The sequence below is a fragment of the Aythya marila genome, assembly GCF_965140915.1.
Source record: "Aythya marila genome assembly, contig: HAP1_HAP1_SCAFFOLD_819, whole genome shotgun sequence".
Taxonomy (NCBI): domain Eukaryota; kingdom Metazoa; phylum Chordata; class Aves; order Anseriformes; family Anatidae; genus Aythya; species Aythya marila.
The window spans coordinates 1-26,240 of NW_028137509.1; the positions used below are offsets into that span (position 1 = coordinate 1).

A 26,240-nucleotide genomic window follows, 5' to 3' on the forward strand; every position below is an offset into this window, starting at 1 on the left:
CTCCCCTTAACCCCGCCCCTTCCCCATTAACCCCGCCCCCTTCCTTAGCCCCGCCCCTTCCCGCCCCTCCCTGGGCGCGGCCCCGGAGACCCCGTAGCGGGGGCAGGTGCGCGCGCAGCGGCCGTTGGCGGCGCTGAGGGAGCGCGCGGCGGGCGGGCGGCGGCGGCGAGCAGGAGGAGGAGAGGAGGGGGGGCGGGGGGGAGGCCGGGCCCGGGGGCGGCCGTTTGCTGCAGCTCCTGGGGGGGGGGGGGAGGGAGGGAGCAAGGAAAAAAGAAGGAAGAAGCGGAAGAGTAGGCGCCAAAAAAATTATATAGAGCTATAAAAACAACAAAAAAAAACACAAAAAGGAAAAAAAAAAAAAAGCGAGGAGCCCAGCGAGCCGCCGGAACCGGGCGCGGCCCCCCCCGGGAGCCGCCGCCATGAACAGCGTGGGAGGCGCCGATGAGATCGGGTGAGGGGGAGAAGGGGGAGATTTGGGGGGTGGGGGGGGGAAGAGGCTCCGGTTGTGCTCACGGGAAGGCCGCGGCGGGGAGGGGGGGGGGAGGAGGAGGAGGAGGAGGAAGGGGGGGGGGGAGGCTCCGCCCCCCACCGGGCCCGGCCGCCATGCTGGCCCCGCGCGCACCGGCACGGGCCCGGCCCCGTCACGTGACCCCCCCGCCGCGGCGGCAGGTGGCGCGGCCCAAGGTCACCGCGCGGCTCCCCGAAACCCTCGGAATTCCACCCAAAAAAAAAGGGAACCCTCCCCCCCCCCACACACGCAAAACCCCAAATCCCTCCGGCAAACCCCTAAAAATTCCCAAATTCCCCCCCAAAACCCCTTCAAACTCCTTCAGATCCCTCCCAATTCCCACAGAATCCACCCCAAAACCACCCCCAAAACCCTCACATCCCCCCAAACCACCCCCAAGCCCTCTAAAATCCTCCCCGAACCCTTCAAATCCTCCCCAAATCCCCCCCAAACCCCTCCAAAACCACCCCCCAAAACCTTAAATCCCCCCCAAATCCACCTCAGGGCCTGGCTGGGGCTGCTCCAGTCCCACCGGGGGTCCCAGGTCCTTCCCCCGGGGGTCCCGGAGCCTTTCCCCCAGGCACGATGCAGACAACGAAGCCCCCAACGCTCCTCACCCTCCCAAGGCCTTGCCCAAGGTGGGTTTCCAGGCGATTTTCTGGTTCCAGCACAAAACCTGGCCCCGAAGGCCTGCCCCTGCCCAGCCAGGGGGTGTCAGGCTGTAAGGGGGGGCGCTTCCCGGCTCTCCCACCCCTCTTATCAGCTCCCTCTCAGGCCTCAGCTCTCCTAAGGTACGTTTGGGGCAATCCCGGTGCCATCTTTGGAAGCCGATAAGGCCTGGAGACTCCACAAGTTAAAACAGGAAACAGCCAAAAAAAAAAAAACAAAAACAAAAAAAAACACACCACCCGACATGTAAATATTTAAATGAAGAGCCTGTAGACTCTGCGTGTTAGGATGGGAAGCAGCAAAGAGAAGATTAAAAAAAAAAATATTTAAATAAAAGCCTGTAGACTTCAGTGGGAAACGGCAAAAAGAAGATGAAAAAACCCTGTGGGCTGCTCAGCTTTCACTACAAAGGAACTGGCACGGGGTGCTCATTTGCTGTGTGTGTTCCTCATTTGTATGGCCTTACAAACACGAGGAGCAAGAAAACTGCCTTGAATATCACAGGAACAGCACACACTGCACGAGGTGTGTTTAAATATGTAGGTTTAGCCCCAAAAGTGCCCTTTTTTGTGGATCGTGGCCCATATAAGACACTACCCGGTGTCTTACAGCGGGCACCACAAGCAGACACATGTCCAAGACTCGTAGGTGAGCGCAGGCTGCGAGCCGCTGCTGAAGGATCATCAGCGCCCATCCTGAGCGGGCCTGGTGGCTCCTGGCTGCAGGCTGCTTAGGTTTTGATCCTGCCGAGTCGTAATCAGATTTGAAAGGACCAGATCTTAATTGGGGAGGGCGATTTTCTGTTTCCCTGCCTCCCCAGAAGTGCTCAGATGAGAGGATAAAGCGCAGTTTTGGTCAGCTGCTGTGCGAGGAAGTTCTGTTCTGAAGGCTGCTGTGATGCAAGTCTTAAACTTGATAGGAAGTTGTGGATTGAACCACTTTCCTGGGCAGATTTGAAGTTCAGAAACCAAAATAATTCCTCATATGGGTATGAGTAGGTAGGGGCTTGAGAACATTATTGATTGGAGTTGGGACTTGGAGTGTTTTCAGTGACAGAAAGTGCTGCTCCTGAGCTTGCTGCATCCTACAGGCCAGAACTCGTTGGAGCTGCACTAAAAAGATAGATGATGGTCAAGCTGACGTTATTTTATGTAGGCAAGGAGTTTGTATGTTTTTTTTTTTTTGAGTTTCAGCCCTTCCACACATCTTTGCATGCTTTGTTATTAATTCTGGAATTAGCTATTTCAGCGTTAGACACGTTTCCATGAGAGAAGAAGAAACCTTTGTCAGGAAATAGTTGCAGTGGAACACGTGGGGCTGTGAAACTTGGGTAAAAGTTCTCAGACGAGCTGCGTCTGCTGAAGAAAGAAAGAGGCCTCATTAGGTCCCACAGCTCTCACTTCAGGCCACTCTTGTGCCGTGTTCCTCTGCTTTTTGGGGCACATGGGGGCAGTTAACTCCTGCCTTCGCTCCGTGTCCCTGAAAACAATCTGTCCTGGAGTCAAAGGCCTGGACAGCCCCGGAGTGGGCCTGTGGATGAGGCCGTGTATTTACATACAGCTGCTGCTGACCTCAGGCAACCCGGCCTTTTTGTTTGTTTAAATGAAGGGAAGGTGGCTGCAAGGAATTAATCCCGGAATGGGGAGGTTTCAATGGCCGGAGACTGCGGGGAGTCCTCCTTCCCCGCAGCCAGCTTGGTGTTCTGTCAGAGTGCAGCTGGCGTTTCAAACCGATCTCTTAGAAATTGATCTCGCATGCCAGGCTATCGAGCTCAGTTCTAAAAACCCAAACCCAACACGTGGGGAAAATGTGGGCAGCGCGCGGCGATGGGCATCATCAAAACTTCCATCTGAGCAAGCATCAGATGAGGTTTTCCTCTTTGCTGCCAGGAGACAAAGTTGTTTTCTTGCAGAACTTGCAGAACTGTAACGGCACGAGGAGGAGCCACGTGGATTTGTGCGTGTCCCACGTGTGAATTTGGCGAAGGGGGAGCTGTGGGAAGGAGCAGGAAGTCTGCGCCTGGTGGGGACTGCTGGCCCGGTTCGGCTCTTAAAAACTGGGTGGTGGTGAGGAAGCTCCCTGGAGCTGGTGCTGCTGCCACTGGGGGGTCTGGGGGGACTTTTCCTGTCCTGAGAAGAGTTTATCCTGAAGGGGGCAAGTAGAAAACAGGCCTGCTCACAGAGGAGGTTGGTAGTGGATGAAGTGTCCTGCTGGCACTGCTCGCAGGGGCTGAGGATTCAGGTTTGCCTGGATGGAGCAAGACTTCTTGGTACCACCTCATGCTGGATTGGGTCACCCTTAGCTTCGTACGTAGCACATCTCCACCCTTAGAGCATTGTTTTATTTTGTTTTATTCACTGTTACTGCATAAGGGTTGTGATGTGATGCCGTAGCACGGAGAAATGAAGCCATAAAAAAGGGCTGCGGGTTTCCTCCGTGAGCTCCCTGCCTCGCCAAGCCCTCTAGGTCCTTCCCCAGCCCCTGTGCAGCAGCTCTCTGCTCTGCCTGGGCACTGCTGGTTCCTGCTGCTCTAATGGCTCCTAAAAAGGAGCTGAGGACAACGGCCTTTATTAGGAGAATGGTTTTTCTTAGTTATGGTAGGAAAAGGGAGAACCTCGGCTTTCTACTTCTAACCTGCAGCTGTGCTCGGGTGAGTAGAAAACGCAAGCAGAAGGTGGTTCCTCTCCTGGAGGATTGATCCGAGGCGTGGAGGGCATCCTCGGAGGATAAATCACCCCAGCACGGCTCTGTGCAGACACAAAACTATTAACTGGAGATGTTTTACGTCGGTGCTCCTCACTGAAAAGGGCCAAACGCCGGGGTGGCTTTCAACTAGCCTTTAATTAGAGAGTAAAATATTTTGCATGGGAGTCTTGTCACACCCTGAGGTTGATAAAGAGCTGCCAAGCAGGCGGCCTCGCGGCTCCTCTCGCTCTGCGTGCTCCGACACGAAGCGCTGCGGGTCCGGGCGGCTTCTGTAGGAGAACGGGCTTGGTTCAGAGCTGTCCCGGGTTGTGAGCGTGGGGTTCACTTTGGGTTTCAGTCACGACCTTCTCGTGCGTTTGGAGAGATCTGGAAGGCAGGGATTATAACGTGGTTTCACAACTAATTGCTGCGCTGTTCCTTCGTGCTTGCCTCACCAGTTTCCTTCCCACCTTAGGCTTGGCAGTTCCACTTTTGCTTTCATTTCCCTAGAAGATGACGACTGAACCAGAACCAAAGCGATTCTGACCCGTCCTGCTATGGGAGTGAAGGAGTAACGAGTAACAGGAGGGGATGAGTTTTGTTCTAACCAACAGTTTGAGGACTTTTTTTTTTTTTTTTTTTTTTTACCAGCACCATACTTTGGGAACCCAGCAGCAGGGAAACCCAAGGGCTGACACAAGCTTTTTGATCCGAGCGTGGAACAAATTCAAAACCTTTCTCTTACCCAGTTATGCAGCTAGAAAACAAATACAAAAATCCCAGGTAAAGCCCCAGTTTTTTAGCTGTGATTCCCACTGGGCTTTTGACCACATGGCCTGTGGAAGCTGGCCACATCATCCCCCAGGGCAGGTGCATTTCTTGCTTGATGTTTTTAAGTTAAATAACTTAAATTAATTAAATAACTTCAACTGCTGTTGTTGTTTTTTCACGTGGTGGTAACACCAAATGCGCGAACTGCAGGTATTGCGGCAAAAGCAACACCTGACTTCTCAGAGAGGGTTGCAGCAGCTGTGTTCCTAATCCATTTTTGTATGGCAGAGTTTTTTTAACCTATTTAGGTTGTCAGTTACCTCGTAATGTTCAACGTCAGGTAGCAAATGGCTGTGGAAGAGCTCAAGCTGTTTGTTCTTTGAACTCCATTTCAAAGGCTTAACGCAGCACTGTGCACCTCTCGGTCATTAGCCTGGGATTAAAGCAGTTAATAGACTTAGGTGGCTAAACCACGGTGTCTGGTCTTCTGTCAGCTTGCTTTATCTCAGAAGTTTGGGGTTTTTGTTTTCATCCTTAAATCGGAGCTGCACGGCCCTGCAGCTGCTGGTTTGTTCTCTTGCCATGAGAAGTTGGGAAGGAAACTGGGAGCCAGGCGCCCTGGATTGGGGAGGGGTTGAGCAGGTAGCTTGCGACCTTAATGATGTGCTTGGATTGCTTTTCAAACAATTTCAGCGGTGCTTTGTACACATTTTCATGAGCTATGAAGTGTTCCATGCTGGAACTCCCTTCTGCCCCCAGGAGAGCAGGTAAACGGACTTGGGTGATGCTCCGTGGTGTTCTTTCCTCTTGGCTAGCAAAAGCTTTCTCAAAGTGATGCCGTTTTCTCAAATTCCTGGAAGTGGGGAGTTGAGAGGAGCTTTGGCTGTCCTGGTAATTGTCTTCTCTTCACATGGAAGAACAAAATATTCTCTAATAAACGTACAAGCTCTGCTCGTGCCCTTGGCACACAAAGCGTGTGCTCCAGTTCTGTCTCAGTCTTCCCAAAACAAGGTGCTTGTCACGAGGAATTGAGGCTTTCTGGCGAAGCCTTCACTTTATCCTGTATTTTGGAGGCCTCAGCACCAGCAGAACTGTTCAGAAGAGCTGACTGCTTCGTTAAATAAGATGAAACAATTTCCTGTAGCACCCTAACTAACACTGCTCTGTGCTCCCGTTGCAGAAAACTGTTTGTGGGTGGCCTGGACTGGAGCACAACGCAAGGTAAGCTATGTATTCTACAGTCGTTGGGCCTGCCCTTCGTGTACAACCAAACACGCAGACACCTAGCTTTTTACCAGGCAATACCATGGTAGGGAAATTTGGTTGAGGTTTCTGCTGTTTTTTTCTGCTCAGAGATAAAATTTTCTGTAGAGAAAGTTCCAATCACTGTTTTGCTTCTTTACATTCTGTTTTGTGTTCAAGATGTCAATTCAGAAGATGACAGTTTTTTAAAATCATTTCCTTGCTGTGATATTGCTGTTCTTTTGCATGAGTGGCAAAAAAATCATTTTGTTTAAATCAAGCATGATCATTTTCAAAGGATGGTTAGCTCAAGTCTGAACTTGTTCAGCTGCTTCGTTCTGTCTTGTCTCGTGGTTTTGAACACAGCCTGGTAACGTTAATATCTGGTTCTGTTTAATATATCCTTCTTTTAACAGAAACTCTTCGTAGCTACTTCTCCCAGTATGGAGAAGTCGTAGACTGTGTAATAATGAAAGACAAAACAACAAACCAGTCTCGAGGATTTGGATTTGTCAAATTTAAAGATCCCAACTGTGTGGGAACAGTACTGGCCAGTAGACCTCACACGTTAGATGGCCGAAACGTAAGTTGACTTCGTGTTTCGTTTTCTGGTGTGGGGTTTTTGATTTTTTTTTTCCCAGACTGCTTCAAATATATGTTCTAAACTCTGACTTCTTATTGCATACTGGATAATGTAAAAGTTGCCTGTTTTTTGCATTTGTTTACTGTAAGACAGCTTTAACTCGGTGATCTGTGTCACGTTGTATTGCCGATAGCTTTTATCTGAGGAGCTGAATTTCAGCAGCGCTGTGTTCAGCTGCCAGAAACAAAACTTCCTAGAACAGTGTTCCACGCAGAGATCTGACCGAGCTGGAATCTCTTCCAGATTGATCCAAAGCCATGTACACCTCGGGGGATGCAACCCGAACGGACACGGCCAAAGGAAGGATGGGTAAGGAGCTAAACGTGGTGTGTCGTAGCTGGTTTCCAAGTTTTGTTGCGTTGAATTCACGTGGATTGTTCCCATGTCCTAAAGCCAGCAGGCAGAGGCAGGCCTCAAGTGTCAGCTTTACTTCTGAAAAATACACTTAGATTTTTTTTGATGGTAAGAGTCCAAGTACACTGGAGTTATTAGCAAACACTTTGTGTTTGTGTTAAACTCGCTTTGTGGGTGTGGTGCTTTTTTAAGCTCTTTGCAGTGCTTTCAGTGGAGTTCTTCAAGCCTTGAAAGGAGTGTCTGGAAGGGCGCTTGCAGGACTGATACTTTTTTCCAGCCTACTTCATCCCCTGCAGGCTAATATGATTTCATTAAAAAATGAGTAAATGGCCTCAGAACATGCTCCCCGGTTCTCTGATCTTCTGAAGAAGAGAGGCTGGATTTTAACTGAATGCTAAACTTCTGAGCTGAGAGCGTGCAGTTGCTTCCCTTTAATGAACAGTAGACTCCAGGCCTGGAGATGGCTCCCCCTCAGCCTCCAAGAGACCATTGTTCATGTTTAAGCACAAAATGACTGAAGTAGCCAACCTCATTGTCCTTCTGACTGATTCTTTTTTTTTTTTTTTTTTTTTTTTTTTTTTCCTCCTCGATTTAGCAGAAAGGATCCAGGAGCGATAACAATAAATCAAATAAAATTTTTGTTGGTGGGATTCCTCATAACTGTGGCGAGACTGAGCTCAGGGAATACTTCAAGAAATTCGGAGTGGTGAGTCATTCAGCATGATGGCAGTTATCAGTTGGTTGCAAGATGCTTTCCCTCCCCGCTGCCTTTCCTCAGATTTCATCAAGCTGTCAAATTTGGGGTTAATTTAGACAAACTGCTATAGGCACATACTGAAGCATTTTGTGATAGTGTACTAAACGTTCATCATCTCGAAGTGCATCTTGCTGTTTGTCAAAATCTATTGCTCTGATAAGTAACTCACTTTGCTTCCTCCGTCTTCTCTCGTTTAAGTCTGCCTGATGCATTATTCTGGTCCCTTCTTGCACAGGGAGAAAATGCTCCTGAGTTTAGGTGGCTTAGAATAATTCTTGCTTCTCAATTGAAAACTTACAGCTCAGTGATAGTTTTGTGTGATTTTTTTTTTTATTATTATTTTTTTTTGAACTGGAAGCACTTCCATGAGCTTACACCTAAAACGCTTGTCTTTGAATAAGTGATTGCTTAAATTTTCAGTCTCCTGCCATTATTTTGTTAACACTGGTTGCTTTTAAACAATATCTGGAATCAGCTGAGTTCTCTTGTCCCTGGAATATCCATTCTAGAGAGAAACTGCTGCTCATGTTATGCAACTGTGTATAATTCAGTTTATAACTTCTCACTAAAACAAGTGTATCTTCGGATTTTTTTCTAATTAGATTTAATTTCCCATTTATCCCAACCATTGTGGCTTCTTTCCAAGATGGTAAATTACTAAGCTCAATTACTAAACTCAGCTGTAGATAATTTTGAAATATTTAAAGGTTCCCTGAGCTGAATTCCAGGATGTGCCAGTGCACGCGAGCTTGCCATCTTTCAGTGGCGTTCAGCGTGATCTGCTGATTGTTTTTTTTTAAATTGTTTTTCTATACAATTTCTTAGCGGCAGTAAAGGATTAGTTGATTCTTTCTCAAGTGGCTAAGTTAATCAACAGTACTATTTAAAAATGATTACCTCAAATTTTAAATAAAATACAAAAGGGAATTGCTAATAACCCTTTCTTTAGTTTGAAAGTCTGCACCAGACTTATAAATAAAGGTGGAGGAGCATGTTCCACAGCTGTGGGGCATCATTTCTAAAGGCTCTTCCTCGCAGACTTGAGGAAAGCTTCCAGTTCTGACCTCTGGATGGCTTGGGAGATACAGGGTTATGTGCCACCAAAACCAGAAGGCAACAGCCAGTAAGTGTAAGTGCCTTGAAAAGTAAGTAGTAGAACCTTAACAGCAGGGTAGAAATCAGGAAGCCAACGTGGAAGTTTTAATGAGCTGTGTTTGGAGAAGCAGAGGTTCCTGCGTATGTTTTGTAGCCACAGGGTGATGAGGCAAAAGCAGGGATTGTTTCTGAGACATGGTAATTGGATGGGAAATAAGGTCAATGTGAAGGATGGGATCCAAACGGAGCAGTGGAAAAAAGTCTGCCACTGTCATGTGGCAAAATCCCCCAGTGGGGATAAACCTCAGCTGTTAGCATCCCATAGGATACACTCGAGTGAGTGTGTATGGTGTAATAACTTGAAAAGTATGTTTTCTAGCTGTTAGTAAAAGGTGGATTTGCATCGAGTTTTAAGCTAATGAGGGGACCATAGTTTAAAAAAAAAAAAAAAAAAAAAAAAAAGGACTTGAAGGCAGAGCTGTGATTCCATGACATCACCTACATTTCGTGACTGTTTCTCCATCTGAAAGTTTTTAAGGCAGTTCCTTTCAGCTATTTTAATATTGCCTTTGAAATGAATGTTGCATCTCTGCTTCTGTTCTAAGTTTTAGCTCATATTGATGCTTAGTTTGAAGAAAGTCTTCAAAGTTCTTGAACGACCTTCAGTTCATTTTTTGATTTCCTTTTGTAGCTAAATGCATTCTGATACTGATCACCCATAAATGTTTTTGTAATGCCATTTGAAGCATCAGTTTATAGCTGATACTGCACCACGCTGACATGCAAGGAATTCAGAGAAACTGCAAATTTTTAATGCAGTTAAAGGTACCTTTCGTATTGAGAGTGAAAATTTTTTAAAAATTGAAAAAGCAGTTTTAGGAAGCAACGCTGATGAACAGTGTGTTGAGAACCCCAAGACCTTTAGAGTTTTTATGGGCTATAATGTGAGTATAAACAGTGGAGCAACCTTAACGCTAGATTAAAATCTTAAGTGTGATGAGACCTTAAAAAGCCAAAATGAGGCAGTTTTTTGGAACAGATGAATTCAGGCTTTTCTTAGACTCCTATAAAGAGCAGTATTCCCAATTTGTTTGCACTGTGCTAGGACAGACTGGTATTGATGGCTACATCAAGCATTTAATTGTGCTTTGTGGATAGAGTGCGGGAAACCAGCCTGTGGTAACTGTTTATAACGCTCCCCTGGTAGCACAGTTAGTAGAATTTCCCTTCTCTCTTCCAGGTCACTGAAGTTGTAATGATCTATGACGCAGAGAAACAGAGGCCCCGAGGTAAAGGCTGATCTAGTTTGTCCTTGAAATTTCTTCATACTCTCCTATAGTCAGATGGCAAACTATTTCACACCATCAGAAAAGGTAGATTTTTTTTTTTCTGTGTTGCCTCAGGAAAAAGAATAATTCGCTGGGCAAATAGCACATTAAGTGCAGACTCTTCATCTACAGCTTTAGTTGGTATCTGTGCATTTAAAGTCAGATGTTTCATGTTCATTTTCTTCTTTTTTTGCTGGTTTTTATTTGAATGAAATTTGATTCTTGAGCCACTCCTGTGGTTTAAGGTACAGTAGGGAAAAATCTCATCAGACTTTCCTCCTGTTCCACATGAAAGGTATGTTGATGTTTATAATTGCATGGGGGTGCTCTAGTTCAGAGTACTTCTGGACATGGGATTAGGACAGAATCCATCCATTACATGCTTTTTGTTTTGGTTAAATGGCTTCACTTAAAATCTGAGAAAAGCAGTTCTTAAACGACATAAAATGCTTTCAAAAACACATATATTTTGATTGGGATACGTAGTGCCTATGTGCTAGACTGCTTTTTTAATGGAAAAAACCCACAAAGTCTCTCTAGACTGTTTTAATCGAGTTGGTAACCTTTGGTCAAAATACGAAGCAAGCTTCATGCCATCCACCTTCCATTGCATCTCTCATCTGTTTTGACTATTAAGAGGCAATATTTGAAATAAGTGAAGCTTAGTTGCACTTACCACCTAGTAGCATGTTCTACATGCTAGAGAATAGTTTGCCATCTGAACTCTCATTTCTCCTCTGACTCATTATTAAGAAATATATTCTTCACTTCATATTTATTAAGCTGTTAAGTCTTAGTTTTATTTTTAATTTAGACATACATCCTTAGTGGCATATTTAAGTGTTTCATAGTAAAGTATGGTAATGTTAAGTAAGTTTTTTTTTTTTTCCTTTTCTCTCTGTGAATTGTTTGACTGTGATTAACGATATCTCTTTAGATTTCTTCTCTCTAGGTGATAATTTATCACAGAGGTACAGGCCAGTTCCACAGTCAGAGGAGGGACGGGCTTTGTCTTTAATTGGAGTGTAAACGAAGTTTCAATATATTTGTTTTTTTGTTTTTTGTTTTCTTGCCTTAGCTATCTTAACCTTCTTTCAACAGATGTCTTCTATTTAAGCAGAACATAAATTCATCCATTTAAATGCTCTAGAGCATCTAATTTCAAGTAGAGGAAGCAGTGGAGACCAAGATAAGGGCAAATGAGTATAATTTGTGGTTGAAGTTTTTGAATTATTCCAGTAACTATTGTATCATCTATATCTTTGTGATATTTATCCCAGCCTTGCAGCCTCTGAGCAAAAGATACTAAAACATCATGCCTGCTCTGGATTAATCCTGGTCTGAATTAATGGCTTCTCTGCTTAGAGCTATACTAAAAAAAAATTAATAGAAGGCTTCTGGTCCACTTAAGACTTGGTAGCTTGAAGCAGAAATGACAAATGTGCTCAGGTTTGAAAACCCATCTGTCTCCATCCAGTGTGCAGTTGTACTGCAGAGTACTTTCTCCTTTATTTGTCTGACTTCTTAAGCAGTGTTCTTGAATCCTGTTGCTCTGGCTTTCATTTTTATTCTATTAGATTCCTTTTATGTAGTGTAACTAACTGTCATCTCCAAAAATGGCCTTGTTAATCCCTCGGGGTGTGCTAGGAAAAATTGCTCCTTTGTATCTGGTGCTCCTGGTCGTGCATCCCAGAACACATTTTCTCCCGCTTCCTTTCTGATCTGTATTCTGTTGTACAGTGCTGTTCAGTCCCCGCTTGTCCCTTTAACATGGTACCTGAATTACTCTATCTTTATAAATTTTAAAAGGCCACTTCGCTACCATCTTCTACTTGAATCATTGTCAGTTTTGCCTCCTTCCATTTTCCTCTTTTACCGTCCTTGCATTCTGAACACATCCCTTCCTGCACGCTATTTCACCAGTTTGCCGGTAGAAGGAAGGACAAATTACCCCTCTTACTAATCCCAGCAGCGTTCCTCCACCCTCAGCTTCTCACAAGAAGGCTGGGAACCAGGTTCTCAGTGTCAGAACTACCGTGATGCCCTCGAGGAGCTGCCTGCCTGTCTCGAAGCAGCCAAGTTGCCTTCATTTACTTGCTGCCCCTACCTCCTCGTGGTTAGCTCTTCTGCAAGCGCCGCTTTCATCAGAATTCTTGCCAGAGTCCCAAGCACAGCCAGCCTCGTTACATCTTAAGTGAAATAGTGGCTTTGTTGCAGTCCCTGCTTCTCATGCTTTCTATTCTCTGCTGAACCGACCACTGGGAAGTAATTTACAGGTTCTTGCTGTGTTCTCTTTCCCTTGGCTGCGGACCAGCCTCGTAGCTCTGTTTGGTAGTCCACTTGGGTTCCTGCTAAAGGCAACGAGTTTCTCCAGCCTTCAGTAAAGTGCTGTCTTCTGAAAAATAAAGCTGCTTGATGATAGGTTTTGTCACTTCTGCTGTCTTTAAAATTTCACGTTCTTGGCATTTCTCTGTGTATTGTATTCTGATTTCTTCACTGTTCCTTATCTTGTAGCGTTTGGCCCTTTTGAATGCTTTTTTCTTTACTGGCTTCCTCAATGACCTTTATTCCTTCCTTCTTCCCCTCCCGACAAACCACATCCCCATATCACAACCCGTTCCCCTCCTTCAGCCTTCTCAGAATCAAGTGAGCAGCCTGCATATGTAGATTGTATCCCTCATTTTCCTTTCTCGTGCCCTTTTAGATAAAGGCAGCAATGCTAAATGTGTGATTTAAATACAAATACTTTTCTTTTGGCTCTAATGTGCAGATTTTAACCTCAGACAAATATATTGTGATGAAATGCTGCTCTCAATTTTGAGGCTGCTTTCATCACAGGTCAACAAAACTTCGTTTATACTGCCAGTCTCTTGTGTGTGGGAAATGCTAAGTTTTTTTCCTTTTTATTTTAATTTTATTTTAGTGATGTCTTTTGCTCTTGTTGCTGACAGCAGAATTTGACCTGCTGGAATCTATTTTGGCCTGTATCTTTGTGTATTTTTTATATATAAACTTTTTCTACAATAGGCCTCTTTGGGCTTACCCAACCCAGTTGGATAAGCTTAGAGAGACACTAACTGTTATAGATACTGTATTTCTGTTTAACGCTTTAGAGCAATATATGGCTGCTGTCAGCACTAGCTGCAAAGCAAAATGCAAACCAAGGGGGAAATCTTGGGTTTCAGAAAAGCAGAAATGCATCCATGTTCCATATGCTTTTGATGCCGCACCTCGTTTTTCTTTCTAATTTTATTGCTCTACCCTTAGCTAATCTAAAGAATGGCACCACTTATGTACTGCATGTGTTCTTACCTTTCCTGGGATTCGGTTGTTACACCAGCAACAAGTGGTTGATGGCATGAACCAGCCTCCGTGTTCTGTGAGATTAACCACTATTTTGCCACTCTCTCGGCAGTATCAGCAGCTACAACCTAAGTGCAGTGGTTCTCAAAGTGTGACCTCCAGAAGCGATTTAGAACCCGGGGCTTTGCCTCTCGTCCAGTGTCTGCTACAGGCATGAGACCCCCCCACCCCACCCCATGTCCCACATGGCCTTTTAAATAGCTGCTGGATTCAGCTGAGCTGCCAACGTCAAGGGCTGCGGTCAGATAAAAGGGCGTGAGGCATCCTTGGGGATCTCGAGCAGTTAGTAGCTTGAGCAAAAAGAGCAGCTAAAAAGCGTTGGGTAGCCATTGGAGAGAAAAGCAGCAGGAAATGCAAGAAGTAAAATAGATAGAGACACCAGCAAGTGTGACGTGCTCCTTGGGTCGTCAGGGGAGGCCGGGTTTGGAACAAGGATCGTCTGTTAAGAGCTTTCTCCAAGGCGTGAAAAACTTGAGAACCTCTGATCTAGGTTGTTAGTTTCTGAAGCTTCTCATTCATCCATGGAGTGGTAAAATTTTTTCATGCTTTAACAGCTACATTTCAAAGACAATGTTCTTCTTTTCCACGGAAAATATTCCCTAACTGAAGAGTGGGGTGAGGGACGGGAGGAAGTTGCTTTGCAGCTTGGGGGCGTAGGGACAGGACAGTTTTTCTTTGGGATCCTAGCTTAAATCAAAGATAGGAGCAGGCAAGCTTCTTTACTTCTAATTTGCTGTCCCACAAGTATTTTGATTTGATCATGTGGCACAGTTCTGATTATGCTAGCACTTTTTTCCATTTCCTGATGGGTAGGTTAGGAATCAAATTAAAAAAAAAAAATCGTTAACTTGTTCAGTTTGTAAGTTGCATGTGTGAAACCAAGATGAGGCATTAATTGCCTAAGTACGGGGAAGTATCCATTGCAATTTTCTCAGACTGATTTTTTTTTTTTTGTTGTTGAAAATTTAACACAAGTCTTGGTTATCTGAAACCCCTGCTTGAACCCTTGGTCCGCCCCTAATACTGTTCATCATCCTGTTTTGTGTCACAACACCCTGCTACCTTGATTCACTCTTCGTCGTTGGCTAGGTTTTGGATTTATTACTTTCGAGGACGAACAATCAGTGGACCAGGCTGTCAACATGCATTTTCACGACATCATGGGCAAAAAAGTGTGTAGTTGTAGTTTTATTTTACCTTAAGAAAGAACCAAGTCTTGGGCAACTAGCAATTTCACTGGTGACCAAACCTAGGTACCGATCAGCGAGCTGGGAGAGCGTGCAAGTCCAAATTCAAGGCTTTATCCATGAAGGTGGAGAAAGTCTTCTGAGTTTGCTTAAGCAGGTGAGAGAGGCAGTTAGCTTGGGTCTTAGCCCAGAGAAGAGACGTAGATCCTGAAAGCCTGAGAACTTAGGCTACGGGTGTCGTTTTCTTCTTATTTTTTTATTTTTATTTTGGGTAAGGCCTTGTGCTACAGACCTGGGGGGTTGCTCTGGCTCAGTGGAGCTTGTGTTGGATGGAATCGATGGCGACTGCCCATCTTCTGAGCACTGCTTTGCTTCCTAGGTGCAAGGGTAGAAGGTAGGTGTGTCCAGCCGTTTGAAAACGAGAATCCCAATGAAATCTGAGTTGTTCAAGGCTTGGTTTAAGATACCACTCCTTCAGATGTGTATTTGGTACTCAAATTTTAGCTGGTGTGAGAAAATCTGCTTTGTATAATCTTAAACTAAAAGAGACAAAACAAACAAAACAAAAACATCATGAAGGATTGGTTTTTTAAAAAATTGGGTCACTTACTGTGAAACTTTGATACAAACCCACGTACTCTATATAGTATTTAACCACAATGCAGTTAAGTGACCTCTGGTTGTTTCATCTTCATACTGTGTTGTCAGCAAGTGGATGTTTGATAGGGAGGAATTTTTTATGCTTGCTTTGATGTTACTCAGCAAGGAACATGCTCGTACCTGTGGAACAAATGAAAAGCAGAGAAAATTGTTCAGGACACCCCAGTTTTAGACAGGGAAAATCATAACTTCTGAAAGGAAAATTAACCACAGGAAATTCTGGTAAAATTAAGTCCTTGCAGCTTTTCTCTCTATCCACAGTTTTTAAAGTAAACCTTAGAACTGCCAACCTTAGAGAGAATATATCTCAAGGAAACCCGAGAATACTGTCACTCACCTTAAGTTACTGCATTTTAAAATTTTGCATTGTGTTTTAAAGTCTTCCTGTAGCCTGATATTTTATAAACATTTACCTAGCTAGCAGGGGATATGTTCTTGCCAATCAATGGAATTTTGTTTGGTTAATTACGCAGCACAGAATGCTTTTTTCCCTGTGAACTTGTTTTGGGGTTGAGGGGTGGGTTGATTTTTTTAGTTAATGGAAATGCAGCAAATGAAGAAATGTGTTTGTGTAATCAAGACCGTTAGTGTACTTGATTATTAGTATTTTCTTCCTGTGAGCAGTTGAGCACTCCCATTTGTGAGCGAAGGCACTGACAGCCCGAAATCTATTTACGGTGGTGTGTGTATGAATTGCATCCTGCATCCAGCCTCTGATCTTTCCTTGAAATTGCCTTAAACTTACACGAACCACTTCAGTGAGAGGTCACATCACAAAGCAGCACATGCTAAATATAAACACGAACAAAGGGTGGTTCATCTGCTGTAATGGGTCTGGGAAAGAATGGAGAACCCTGTGCGAGCCTTCAAAATGTCACCTCTTGTGCTGCCAGCTTGCAGAATATTGTCAGTGCTAATTCAGAGTTCTCCCTTGTTTCTCAAACAATTCCAGTATGAAAATGAAATTTCTTTTTTCTTTTTTTTTTTTTTTTTTCCCCTTTCAATGACATAAAAGGCAGAAATCTGCAGCATTTCTTCGGATACAGCCGGTGGAGACGCCTCATTTACTGGTGTAAACTGGGCTCGAGGCAGGTGCAGAATTTTAACTTGGTTGTTGAGAATATTGCACGAGCATTTTTCAGTCCTCAGTTTGGCAGCTCGCTGCTTGTAAATGCACACTGAAAAATTAATGGAATTCTTCCACACAGAGAAACGAGCACCAGCACACTCCGCTCCCTTCATTGACTAATAATGCCTGCTTTAAAAATGGTATCTCTCTCTTTCTGGTAATTAAAAAGGTATTGCTGAAATGAATCCATATGTTGTTGAAAGGGGAAAAAAAAAATTAAAATTGCAAGAAGGACTCTGCTTTTGTAAGCAATAACCGAATTCCCTCAAGGCAAATGTGTTAAGACTCATTAATTTGAGTCCTTTGAAAAATTCCCTCGGTTCCTCTCTGGAAAGGCCTTCAGCTGACAGAGATTTGGTTACTGTCATGTATAATGTCCTTGGGGCATCTGCAGTGGGCTGGGGGTGGGGGGCTTTGTCCTTGCCTTGTGCCTATTTCCTGTTTGTTCTCTGACATGAATGGTTTTTAAGACATGGCAGGAAGAATTCTGAATACTTTATTTTCCATACTACTCAGGCCCATTGATGATTGCGATTTATTTTCTTTGTACTCTGGCACCCATTAAAATTAATCATAAAATAAAAAAGGCTTTAATTCAGCATGCATGAGTGCTGAGAGTGTTTTATTAAATCAGAAACTGAATTTTTTTTTTTTTTGAGAGAGAGGTTTATATTGAATGTGCAGCTTATTTTAAGTAGGTCAAATGCACTTATTCGATGGCTTGGAACACTAGGACATTTTATCTTTGAATAAAATAAGTTAAGCACTGTGGCTTACTAATTTTAAAAACAGGAGGGCTTTTGTCACTGACTTAACACAGTATGAAGATTTGCTTCTTATTGACTCAACTGTCCATTTTTATTACTTGCATGTTTGTTTACTTTTTTGTTAGATGTAATGTAAGATTCTCTTATCACATCCATTCCCTCTGACATTGTTTGAGTTAATTGAGATTCTTTAAGCGTTAGCCTGGGGAAGGTAAGTCTTTATCTTCCATTAGACATTTAAATAAATTCTAAGTTTAAAAAAACAAACAAACAAGCAAACAAAAACCAACCAAACAAATGTGTGTTTCTCAGGTATGAGCCGAACTGAAATTGCAGTTAGATGGGGTGGGTTTAAACTGTAACTTTCAAATGAACCCCAAACGCTTGGAATGGTTAAAGCATTAGTACCCTTTTTCAGAGTGTACTCTTTACTCGATTTTTTTCTGAAAACATCGTCTTTGTAACTCCAGTCTTAAGTATTAAAAGAGTCTATAAACGATTTAAAAGATTACGTTTTTTTTTAAGTGAAGAGTTGTTGTAAGAGGGTACTGCTGTTTTAAGATTAAAGCCAATGAATATTGTACTATGATAAAACATAAATGATTTGTAGGATGTGTTTTGCTTGAAATACCTCAATAGCTGGACTTGTAACGTCTTACCATCACACATACTGTACCTGAGAAACATTTTAAATTACCGGCCTTAAGTTTAATAATTAAGTACTTAGACATAAGTCATAAGATGCTAAGTGTAGTCTTAAGTGTTAATTAAGGGTGTGTGTGAAGGGAAGGGGGGTAGATTGACCTGCAGCATCTCTCCTAAATGGCGACTCTGTTTGTTTAGGTGGAGGTGAAACGTGCAGAACCTCGGGATAGCAAAAGCCAAACTCCAGGGCCGCCCGGCGCCAGTCAGTGGGGAAGCAGGATCATGCCGAGCGCTGCCAATGGCTGGGCAGGTCAGCCCCCTCCTACCTGGCAGCAAGGATACGGCCCTCAAGGTACTTCTCTGGATGTCTTAATCACTGTCGTGAGCGAGTCTTGTCCTTAAAGCGTGCTGATAACTTGGTAAGAGTGGCAAATGACAGAATTTGCAGGTTCATCAATGCTATCTCCGTGCTGGATTATCGATAGCAGAACTAAAACTGCACCAGTCCTTCCCGAGTCTTCTGAGACCAGTCCTTCATCTCCTTTTCCCCAAACACGTTGCTGCTTAGGGCAGAGGTCAGTGGGTTGTGCTGAGCCTCGCACGCATTCTAGAAGGTGCTTGGCCTCTTCTGTTTGGCTCTGCCTCTCCCTAAATAGAATCGGCGTGGTTTTTGGTAACGTGGAGAAGGTGCTGAGAAAGCTCAAGCTGGGACTCCAGCTGTGGGAGCGTGACCTGCTTGAGACCTGAAAGAAAAATGTTGTTAAAATAGGCATTTTCAAGGATGAGGCAGTTTCAGAGGAAGTTATAAGTAAAATTTGCAAGGGATGAGAGAAAAACAGATGGTCTTGTCTCTGGATTTTATTGCTTAATGTAGCCTGGAAAAATAACAAGCAGCTATGGGGCCAGCAGTGGTGCAGGGGAGCACTTAGTGCTTATAACGGTCGTGATTTAGCTTGAACCCTTCAGGGCTGAAAGGAGCAGCCGTGTGTTTTGGTTTTGATGGCTATAATAACCCCACCAGATTTTGAAGATGGGATAAATATGCTGAGTTCATCCGAAGACAGTTTTGATAACTTATGGAGAAATACAGCGGCATAATTGAGTTGCATTTGACAGAACAGAACTTGCGTGCTCCGATATGAGAAATTTTCACCTGGGGGGCTAAAGGGAGTGTCAGTGCTTCATCTCTTGCTACAATAGATGATACCTCAGTGGAGGGATTGCTCGTTTCCCCATGGTGCTTATTAACTTGAAAGCTGCAGCTGAGGCTTTGACATTCTGCACAGATGTGCTAATCTGCAACTGCACAAATTGAGAAACGAGATTATTTTCAGTGTGGTTATTTGTACAGAAAACGATAGCTGATCTACTGGAAAGATTAGCGTGAAGCGTAAATGCATTTATCTCTCTATCTTAATGCTGCAACGAATGCGGAAGATGTTTTTATGGTTCAAAAACTTCAAAAATAAATAGGATAAACCTGATAATGTATTAAAATACCTTGGATGTGTAGTCTGCTGTGATTCTCAGTATGTCGGTGGTTTTTATACTAGTGCGGTTTCTTGGCTGGGTGTGCTCGGTTTTTGAGCACTCCATCTGACTTCAGTTTGAGGATTGCTGCATGTTTCTGCATTATTTGCTGAATAATTCAGAGTCTTTTAAGACTTCTTGGACCATTAAAAAAAAATAAATCTTTGACCAGAAGAAATGTAAGGGACACTGGGAGGATATCTAGTGTATTCCAGAGCCTAAAGCAAGATAAACTTTCCCTAAATCATTCCTGTTTCATATTAAACAGCTTCAGTACATGTATAACTTGCTTTTTTTGCTTTGTTTTAGGGATGTGGGTGCCAGCTGGACAGGCGATTGGTAAGTACATTATATGGGACTGATTTTAATAGAAAAATCCTGCTGAGTGGGGACGTAATTTCTTTAAGAATCCACAGAGATTTGTGGATTGCTGTAGTATTTAACAGCCTGTATGTTTAAAAGCTTGATTGAATTTGTCCTTAAAGAATGAAGACGACAGCGTGTTGTTAACAAACCAGAAAAGGGAGCTGACATGCATCCCGGTGTTGCCAACTCCATTAATTCGGTATCAAGGAATTACATTCTCAAATACAATTATTTACTGCAGGGATACTTGGAGGACAAATATTTCCCAAAGTAAGAATTTAAAGAAGGCTGAGGTTGCATCTGATATTGAGGAAACAGCTTTACCCCATCTAGAGAATGCAGATTTTTCGTTATTGAGCCTCTTCAGCTCTTTGTTTCTGTTAATTTTCTAGGTGGATATGGACCACCTCCTCCAGGCAGAGGAGCTCCTCCACCGCCACCACCATTTACCTCATACATAGTCTCTACACCTCCTGGGGGATTCCCACCTCCACAAGGATTTCCACAGGGCTATGGCACCCCTCCACCATTTAGTAAGTGACCTCCAGGAGTCTGAGTGCAATCCGTCACCAAATTCAGGGGTTGGCTTTTGCTCATCTTTCTCTGGACTTGGAGTTTTCCCCTACGCCTTTTTTAATCTATCCTTAAATTCTCTGCTGAGATTGTATATTCGGAGTTACAAGCAACTATTTTTGTCAGGCAGTTGGGTTGCTTTCTCTTGGGTGCTGTAATAGTCTGTTCTCTAGCTCAAATCTCTCGCTAAACAAATCTAGTTTCATTGTGTACCTCTATTATGACATCTGTGAGAAAACTTAAGAGATTATTGCACGGTGACCTGGGCTAGACGCAGGCTGGGATTTTTCGAGAAGCTTAAGGAATTAAGGTCACAAGTGGCATTGGAAACGTAAATAGGATTTGAACATCTACGCCCTCGGGCCACCTTTTGAAAAGTCTAGTCACAAACTTGGTTTAAAAAAGGTAGGAAATGCCACTCTTTTTTTTCTGTTGCAATGTAAGTTGGTTTTACTGCCTGCCAGCTACAAGTAGCAAACGTTTTGACTTAAATACCTACAAGTCTGTTACTGGAAAAAAAAAGTGCATTGTACTAAATCCAAGCAAGAATTCAGGGAGGTGTTGACCCATACCCGTGTCTTCACATCCGTTGCACTTTGCTTGTGTTTCAGGTTTTGGTTATGGTGCTCCTCCTCCTCCACCTGACCAGTTTGCCCCACCTGGAGTACCCCCTCCACCTGCCACTCCAGGGGCAGCACCACTAGCTTTTCCACCACCACCACCACCATCTCAGGCAACTCAGGACATGAGCAAACCCCCAACTGCTCAGCCAGAATTCCCTTACAGCCAATTTGGTAAGTAACTGCCTGTAAAATAAACTCAGCTTGATCCTTCTTCCCTTCCTGCTTTGCTTTCCTACCTGGGTGCAAAATCAGTGTTCAGAAGCTGTTCGCTAACACCGATGGCACTTCTGTCAAGGGAGGGAATGCCAGACACCAGCTTTCAAGGGATCCTTAAATCATCCAGCAGGTATTCTAGCCAGTGGGTATTTTCTTAAACAACTCTAGACATCGTTTGTATCCTGTGGGATAGTCTTCAGAGACTTCTGCAGTTGTAGGATAAGTCGCTGATTTGCTCTCTCCCTGAATCTGCAGTTAAAACTTTTTTTCCTCTCTAATAGCTTCATGCAGCTTGTAGACAGCTGTTTTGTTTAACTGACTTTGATCAGATCGGAGAGTAGACTTTAAGAATAGCATCGAGATGCAAGCAGTATGGGGTATTAAAATCCAATCTGCATGCTTTTTCCTCCCATCCCCTGTTCCTTTCCTGTCTTATCACAAGCTGTAGTTTTGTCAGCAGCATGTAATGCCTCAGCAGTGCTTATTTGTGCTGTGGTATAAGTAACTGCTTGAGAATAGTGATGAAAGACATTGGTGTAACAAGTTTTAAGCCAGTCAGGCAGCACTACCAAACAAAATAAAACCAAACCTACACCTGGATAGGTGCTTGTGCTTCTCTCTGTGGAAACTGAGATGGAGTTTTCATATTGCTCTTCCACACACTCCTACTTCTAAGCAGCATTGTCCCTAAGACCTGTCCATGGCATGCTCCTTTTCCTGAAGATGAAGTAATTGGTGGTCTTCCACTTCTGCAGTCAGTTTTCTGCATGCAGTGTGTCCATGGATTAAGACTGCTGCTCTACACTTGGACAGATTCTCCATGTGTGAGCATATGCCTGACGGTTTTATTTAAAGTGCCTGCAGAAACTTATTTAAAGAACAGTTCATGAAGTTATTTGAATAGATACTATTTGAAGTTCCAAAAATGCAAAATGTGTTTAAAAAAAACACGGAAGATTAGCCTTTCAGGTGCATTTGTAAAGCAAGCAGATGTTCTCATGTTGATGAGCTTCAAATGTTTAAAATTTGTTCTAAACACAGTTGCTGCCAGAGAAAGCTTTGCCCTTGTGACTCAAGAGGAAGGTTTTCTTGTCTTGCAAGAACTTGTCTCTTTGCAGATAGATCCCTTTTGAGAGAGGGTGGACCCTACTAAATAAAATACAGAGCCATGCATAATCATTTACATTCTGCGGGGAGCCAACATTTGTGGTGTTTCAGAAGTCTAGGAAGAATCTGTTTTCCAACCTTGTGGGGGTTCCTCTATTTGGTGTGTGTAGTACCACTCGCCTCCTGTATATTCTAGGAAGCCTATTTCCCAGGGAAATATTTAAAGTGCTTCTAATTAGTCTCTAAAAGTGCCGGGTGGGGAGGGAGGAGGGAGGAAAAGGTGTGTGGTACTGCAGTTGGAGGAAGGAGCTAAGAAGGTTGGTGTAAGGCACAACTGAAGGTGGTCTCTCACCTCGAGTGGTTTCTTAGCTTGAAATCTGTTAATGAGCACAAGTGCTAACAGAGAAAGAGGTGTTTGATGTGCAGCAGTCACCCACAAAGCTACCTGTAACATCTTTGAAACTTTTTTAAAGAGCTCCAGCTCTTCGTGTGTTTGCAGATTAGCAGCACTGCTGCACAACAGGCAGCCTAGCTGATCTGCATGCATTTACGGAAATGCATAAGGCTGATGGGCTTTAAAGAGGCACGGCGTTATCTAATCGTCGTGGCATTCTCAGATTTGTCCTGGCTTGACAGCATCTTAAATGCTGCGATGTTTACAGCCGGGATGAACGTAAACACGAGTAAATGAAACGCTAACACGGGTGTGTCTCCCTCACCCTGAAAAATTATCTCTGCACAGGGCTCTCTCGGGGTTCGTCACCCTGGTCTCCTCATTTCTTACTAGGGCTGGGTACCTATTCTCAAGACCCTTCAGGCTACGCGCCAATACTTTGTTTACACTCTTATGGTCAGGCTGAGCAGTGAGAGATCTAGGTAGGTGGCGCCTCTTTACAACCAATGCTCTTCATTTGTCTGCCTCGGGGAAACTAACTTCTGTTTCTTGCAGGGTCTCTCCTAAGGGGGTGGGGGGAGCGACGTGGCTCAAATGTTTACTTTGGGCGAGCAAGGGCAACACACTTCTGAAACACTTCTGTACCCTCGTTAGCTCGGAGGGGGAGCTCACCACTGAAATAGGAATGATGCTGCTGATTGCTTCCAAAGCTGCTGCGCTGGCGACACTTTATCTTGTGTAACTGAGCAGAGCTCAGGTTCTGCAAGCCAGAGGTTGAGACCATAAAGCTTGGCACGGCTCCTTTAGAAAGCAGAGCCCTCTGGAAGGGCAGGTGAGCCGTGTGCTGCTTCACGGTGCGAGCTGAGAGCTGCAGCAGGAGCCACAGCGAGGGAAGACAACGCGCAGTTACATGTCTGGCTGCTCAGCGTGGTGCTGTGGGCTTCCTTTTTGATAACCAAATGGGGAGCTGTGGTTTCCCCCACCGAATGCTCTAACACTGCGCTGTGCGGTGAGAATAACTTCATTTTCTTTCCTTCTGAGCCTCGCCCCTTGGCAAACAATTAAATTGTATTTTTGGTAGTCTGCTTATCTTGGTATGAAAAAAAGCCTGGATTAGCATTTTTAGCTAATAGAAGCCTTGTGATAGATGTGTTTTAAGGCTCATTAGCAGCTGCAAGTCCTGAGAGACAGGCAGAGCTTGAAATTGAAATACTGAAGACGTGCTAAGAGACTTTGTTTTGGATTAAGAGAGTTAAACCTGCTTTAAGCCTGCACAGGGAGAAGCAGAACTGCAGAAACGTACCGAGCAATTAGGGTTCTTAATACCATCTTTTATAGCTGAGGCTTGTGCTGATGCCGCTGTTATGATTGAGTTGTATTTAATTAAGGGAACTTTTATTAAATTTCTTAGTTTCTCAGCGTTCTTAATTCACATCTAGTTCTCCCTCACACTGGCAGCAAGAATTCCTGCAAGGCTTTTCATCTCCGCCCTTTGTCCCTATTCCCAAATTCTGCCCAGCCTAACTCTGGGCTTTGGTGCAGGTGGTCGTAGCCTCGCTGAGCAGCAGCAGGGGAGCGTTGGGTTCTGCAGGCTGAGGAAGAACAGGATAAATATTAATATAAATATTAATTTCCTGCACAGATCTGTGTGCGCTGCAGTTGAGTGTCCTTTCAGGTTTAAAACTGCCCAAGCTCTGCTGCAGTGGATTTTTAGGGGATGTGGGGACCTGCTGTGTCCTTGTTCACTGCTGCTGATCTTCAGCTGGGTTAAAGCACTCAGCAGCAGCTGCAGCAGCGAGCAGTGGGGAGCAGGGGCAGGTTTTGAAGTGGAACTTTTGGTTTTGAACTCGCAGCAAGTAGATGTCAGCCTGCTCATGTGATGAGCCTTAGGGGAAGCACGTCAGTTGTTCCGAGTTCAGGTTCCCCTACACATTCTGTAACGGGTGGAGCAGTCACAGCCTTTGGGATCCTGCTCTAATAGCTTTGCCCCCTCATGTTTCAGTTCTAATTTAGGAACTGAGCATTCCTTGAAAGAGGCCAGTTAATGAAAATGCACAGGCAGCAGTGCTTTTTTTTTTTTTTTTTTTTTTTTTTTTTTTAAGCATCTTCTCCAGTGTGTCCTTTCAGCAGCAGCAGTTTTTGAGTGTTCAGGGAAGGTGAAGTTGCCTGTACAAAGCTTGGCTCCAAAAGCTCTCCGCCATCAGGCAGAGGTGCCAGGAAGAATTCCTTGCTACATCTTCATCTCTGCTGAACCTCACATTGCTAGAAACAAAAATGAAATTAAAAAAAAATGCTGCTCAGAATGAACTGACAGCCTACCAGCGAGCCACTTGAAGCTGCTGAACAGCAGCAGTGTGGGAGTCTGACCTGCTGGCTGGGCTGGGTTACCTCAAAAGTGAAACCTGCACCTCTGCACGCCTCCTGGGTTCTCCTCCTGTACCGGGAGGCAGATAAGGTGAAGAACTGAAAGCAGCAGCTCCCCTTTCTGTGTTAGATCAAAGGGTTTGTGTTCCTGGGACTGCGTGGGGGGAGGGAGTGGTGTCAGGTCTTGAATTTGCACCTCTGCTGCTCCGTGCGCGTGGAGGACGCTGGAAGCTGACTGGAAGCTGACCTCTGCCTTTTCTTTCCTTCTCCCCAGGGTATGGACAAGACTTGAGTGGGTTTGGACAAGGTTTCTCTGATCCCAGCCAGCAACCCCCTCCCTACGGAGGCCCCTCGGTGCAACCATCCAGTGGCCCACCTGCAGGAGGAAGCGGCTTTGGACGAGGACAGAACCACAACGTGCAAGGATTTCACCCCTACAGGCGCTAGCGTGGGCTGGCAATCAGGGAGTTCTGTCCCCACGGGGGGGCCTGGGAGCAGCCGAGCCCCAGACTTCGGAACTTGTGACAATCACATACTTGATGGAAGAAAAACCTAACAACATTTTTTTTTTGGGGGGTGGGGGAAGATGGCTTCTGAAGGCAACGCTGTGGGTGTTTGGACTGCAGTTTTTAAATATTTTCCTTTCTCTAACCCATCAGCACAAATAAATGTCACTGGTTCAAACTACAGGGTTTTAAAAATGTCTTCAGCTTTAATTCAAAAACTTCAGGTTTCTTTTTTTTGAAATTATTTTTCCTGAGCCTTTGTTTTACCGTATATTGTAAACTTTTATGTTTAAAAGAAAAAAAAATATATACATTTACAGATTGTGAAATTTTTAAGAGAAATTTTCTACTATGTATGCTGGCTTATTTTTTAATTTAAAACAGGGTTTCCGTTAGCACTGTTGGAAGTGAGGGCGAGCTGCAGCCCCCTTACTCCTGACATTAGCGGTGGGGAGGATGGTTCAGAAACTCTGGGAGTTAAAAAAAAAGAAATCTACTGAGTGTATTTTGCTGTTGTTACCTGACGGTGTAGAACTGGTAACAAGGCAGGTGCAGACTTGTTGACGCACAGAGTCACTTAGGAAGCGCAGCGCTAGGTCTGTGCTTCAAACTCTTTCAAATCCTCTGTGGATTTCATTAGGGGTTAACGGAGGCCTTGTTAAGATGTAGATTTCCCTCAGGCAAAAGGTTTAGGTGCGTTTTGCACTAACCAGTGATTACCCCTGGTTTGAATAAAGAGACGTACATTTGGATTAGAA

General features: G+C 44.3%; 1 protein-coding gene across 3 annotated transcripts; it reads left to right on the forward strand.

The window, feature by feature from the left end:
• Positions 1–240: 240 nt before the first annotated feature.
• Positions 241–26,240, forward strand: DAZAP1 (DAZ associated protein 1). Of its 3 annotated transcripts, none has more exons than XM_082785168.1 (12): positions 241–451; positions 5,814–5,854; positions 6,292–6,458; positions 6,762–6,827; positions 7,468–7,578; positions 9,965–10,013; positions 14,505–14,587; positions 18,002–18,155; positions 19,643–19,672; positions 20,092–20,232; positions 20,884–21,066; positions 25,251–26,240. In XM_082785168.1, the coding sequence occupies exons 1-12, from the start codon at positions 420–422 to the stop codon at positions 25,421–25,423; spliced, it is 1,230 nt and encodes a 409-aa protein (XP_082641294.1). In that variant the 5' UTR covers positions 241–419; the 3' UTR covers positions 25,424–26,240. The 3 variants fall into 3 exon arrangements, with proteins under 3 accessions (XP_082641294.1, XP_082641295.1, XP_082641296.1); XM_082785169.1 differs by having other exon boundaries at positions 7,471–7,578; XM_082785170.1 differs by lacking the exons at positions 241–451; positions 5,814–5,854; positions 6,292–6,458; positions 6,762–6,827; positions 14,505–14,587 and having other exon boundaries at positions 7,467–7,578.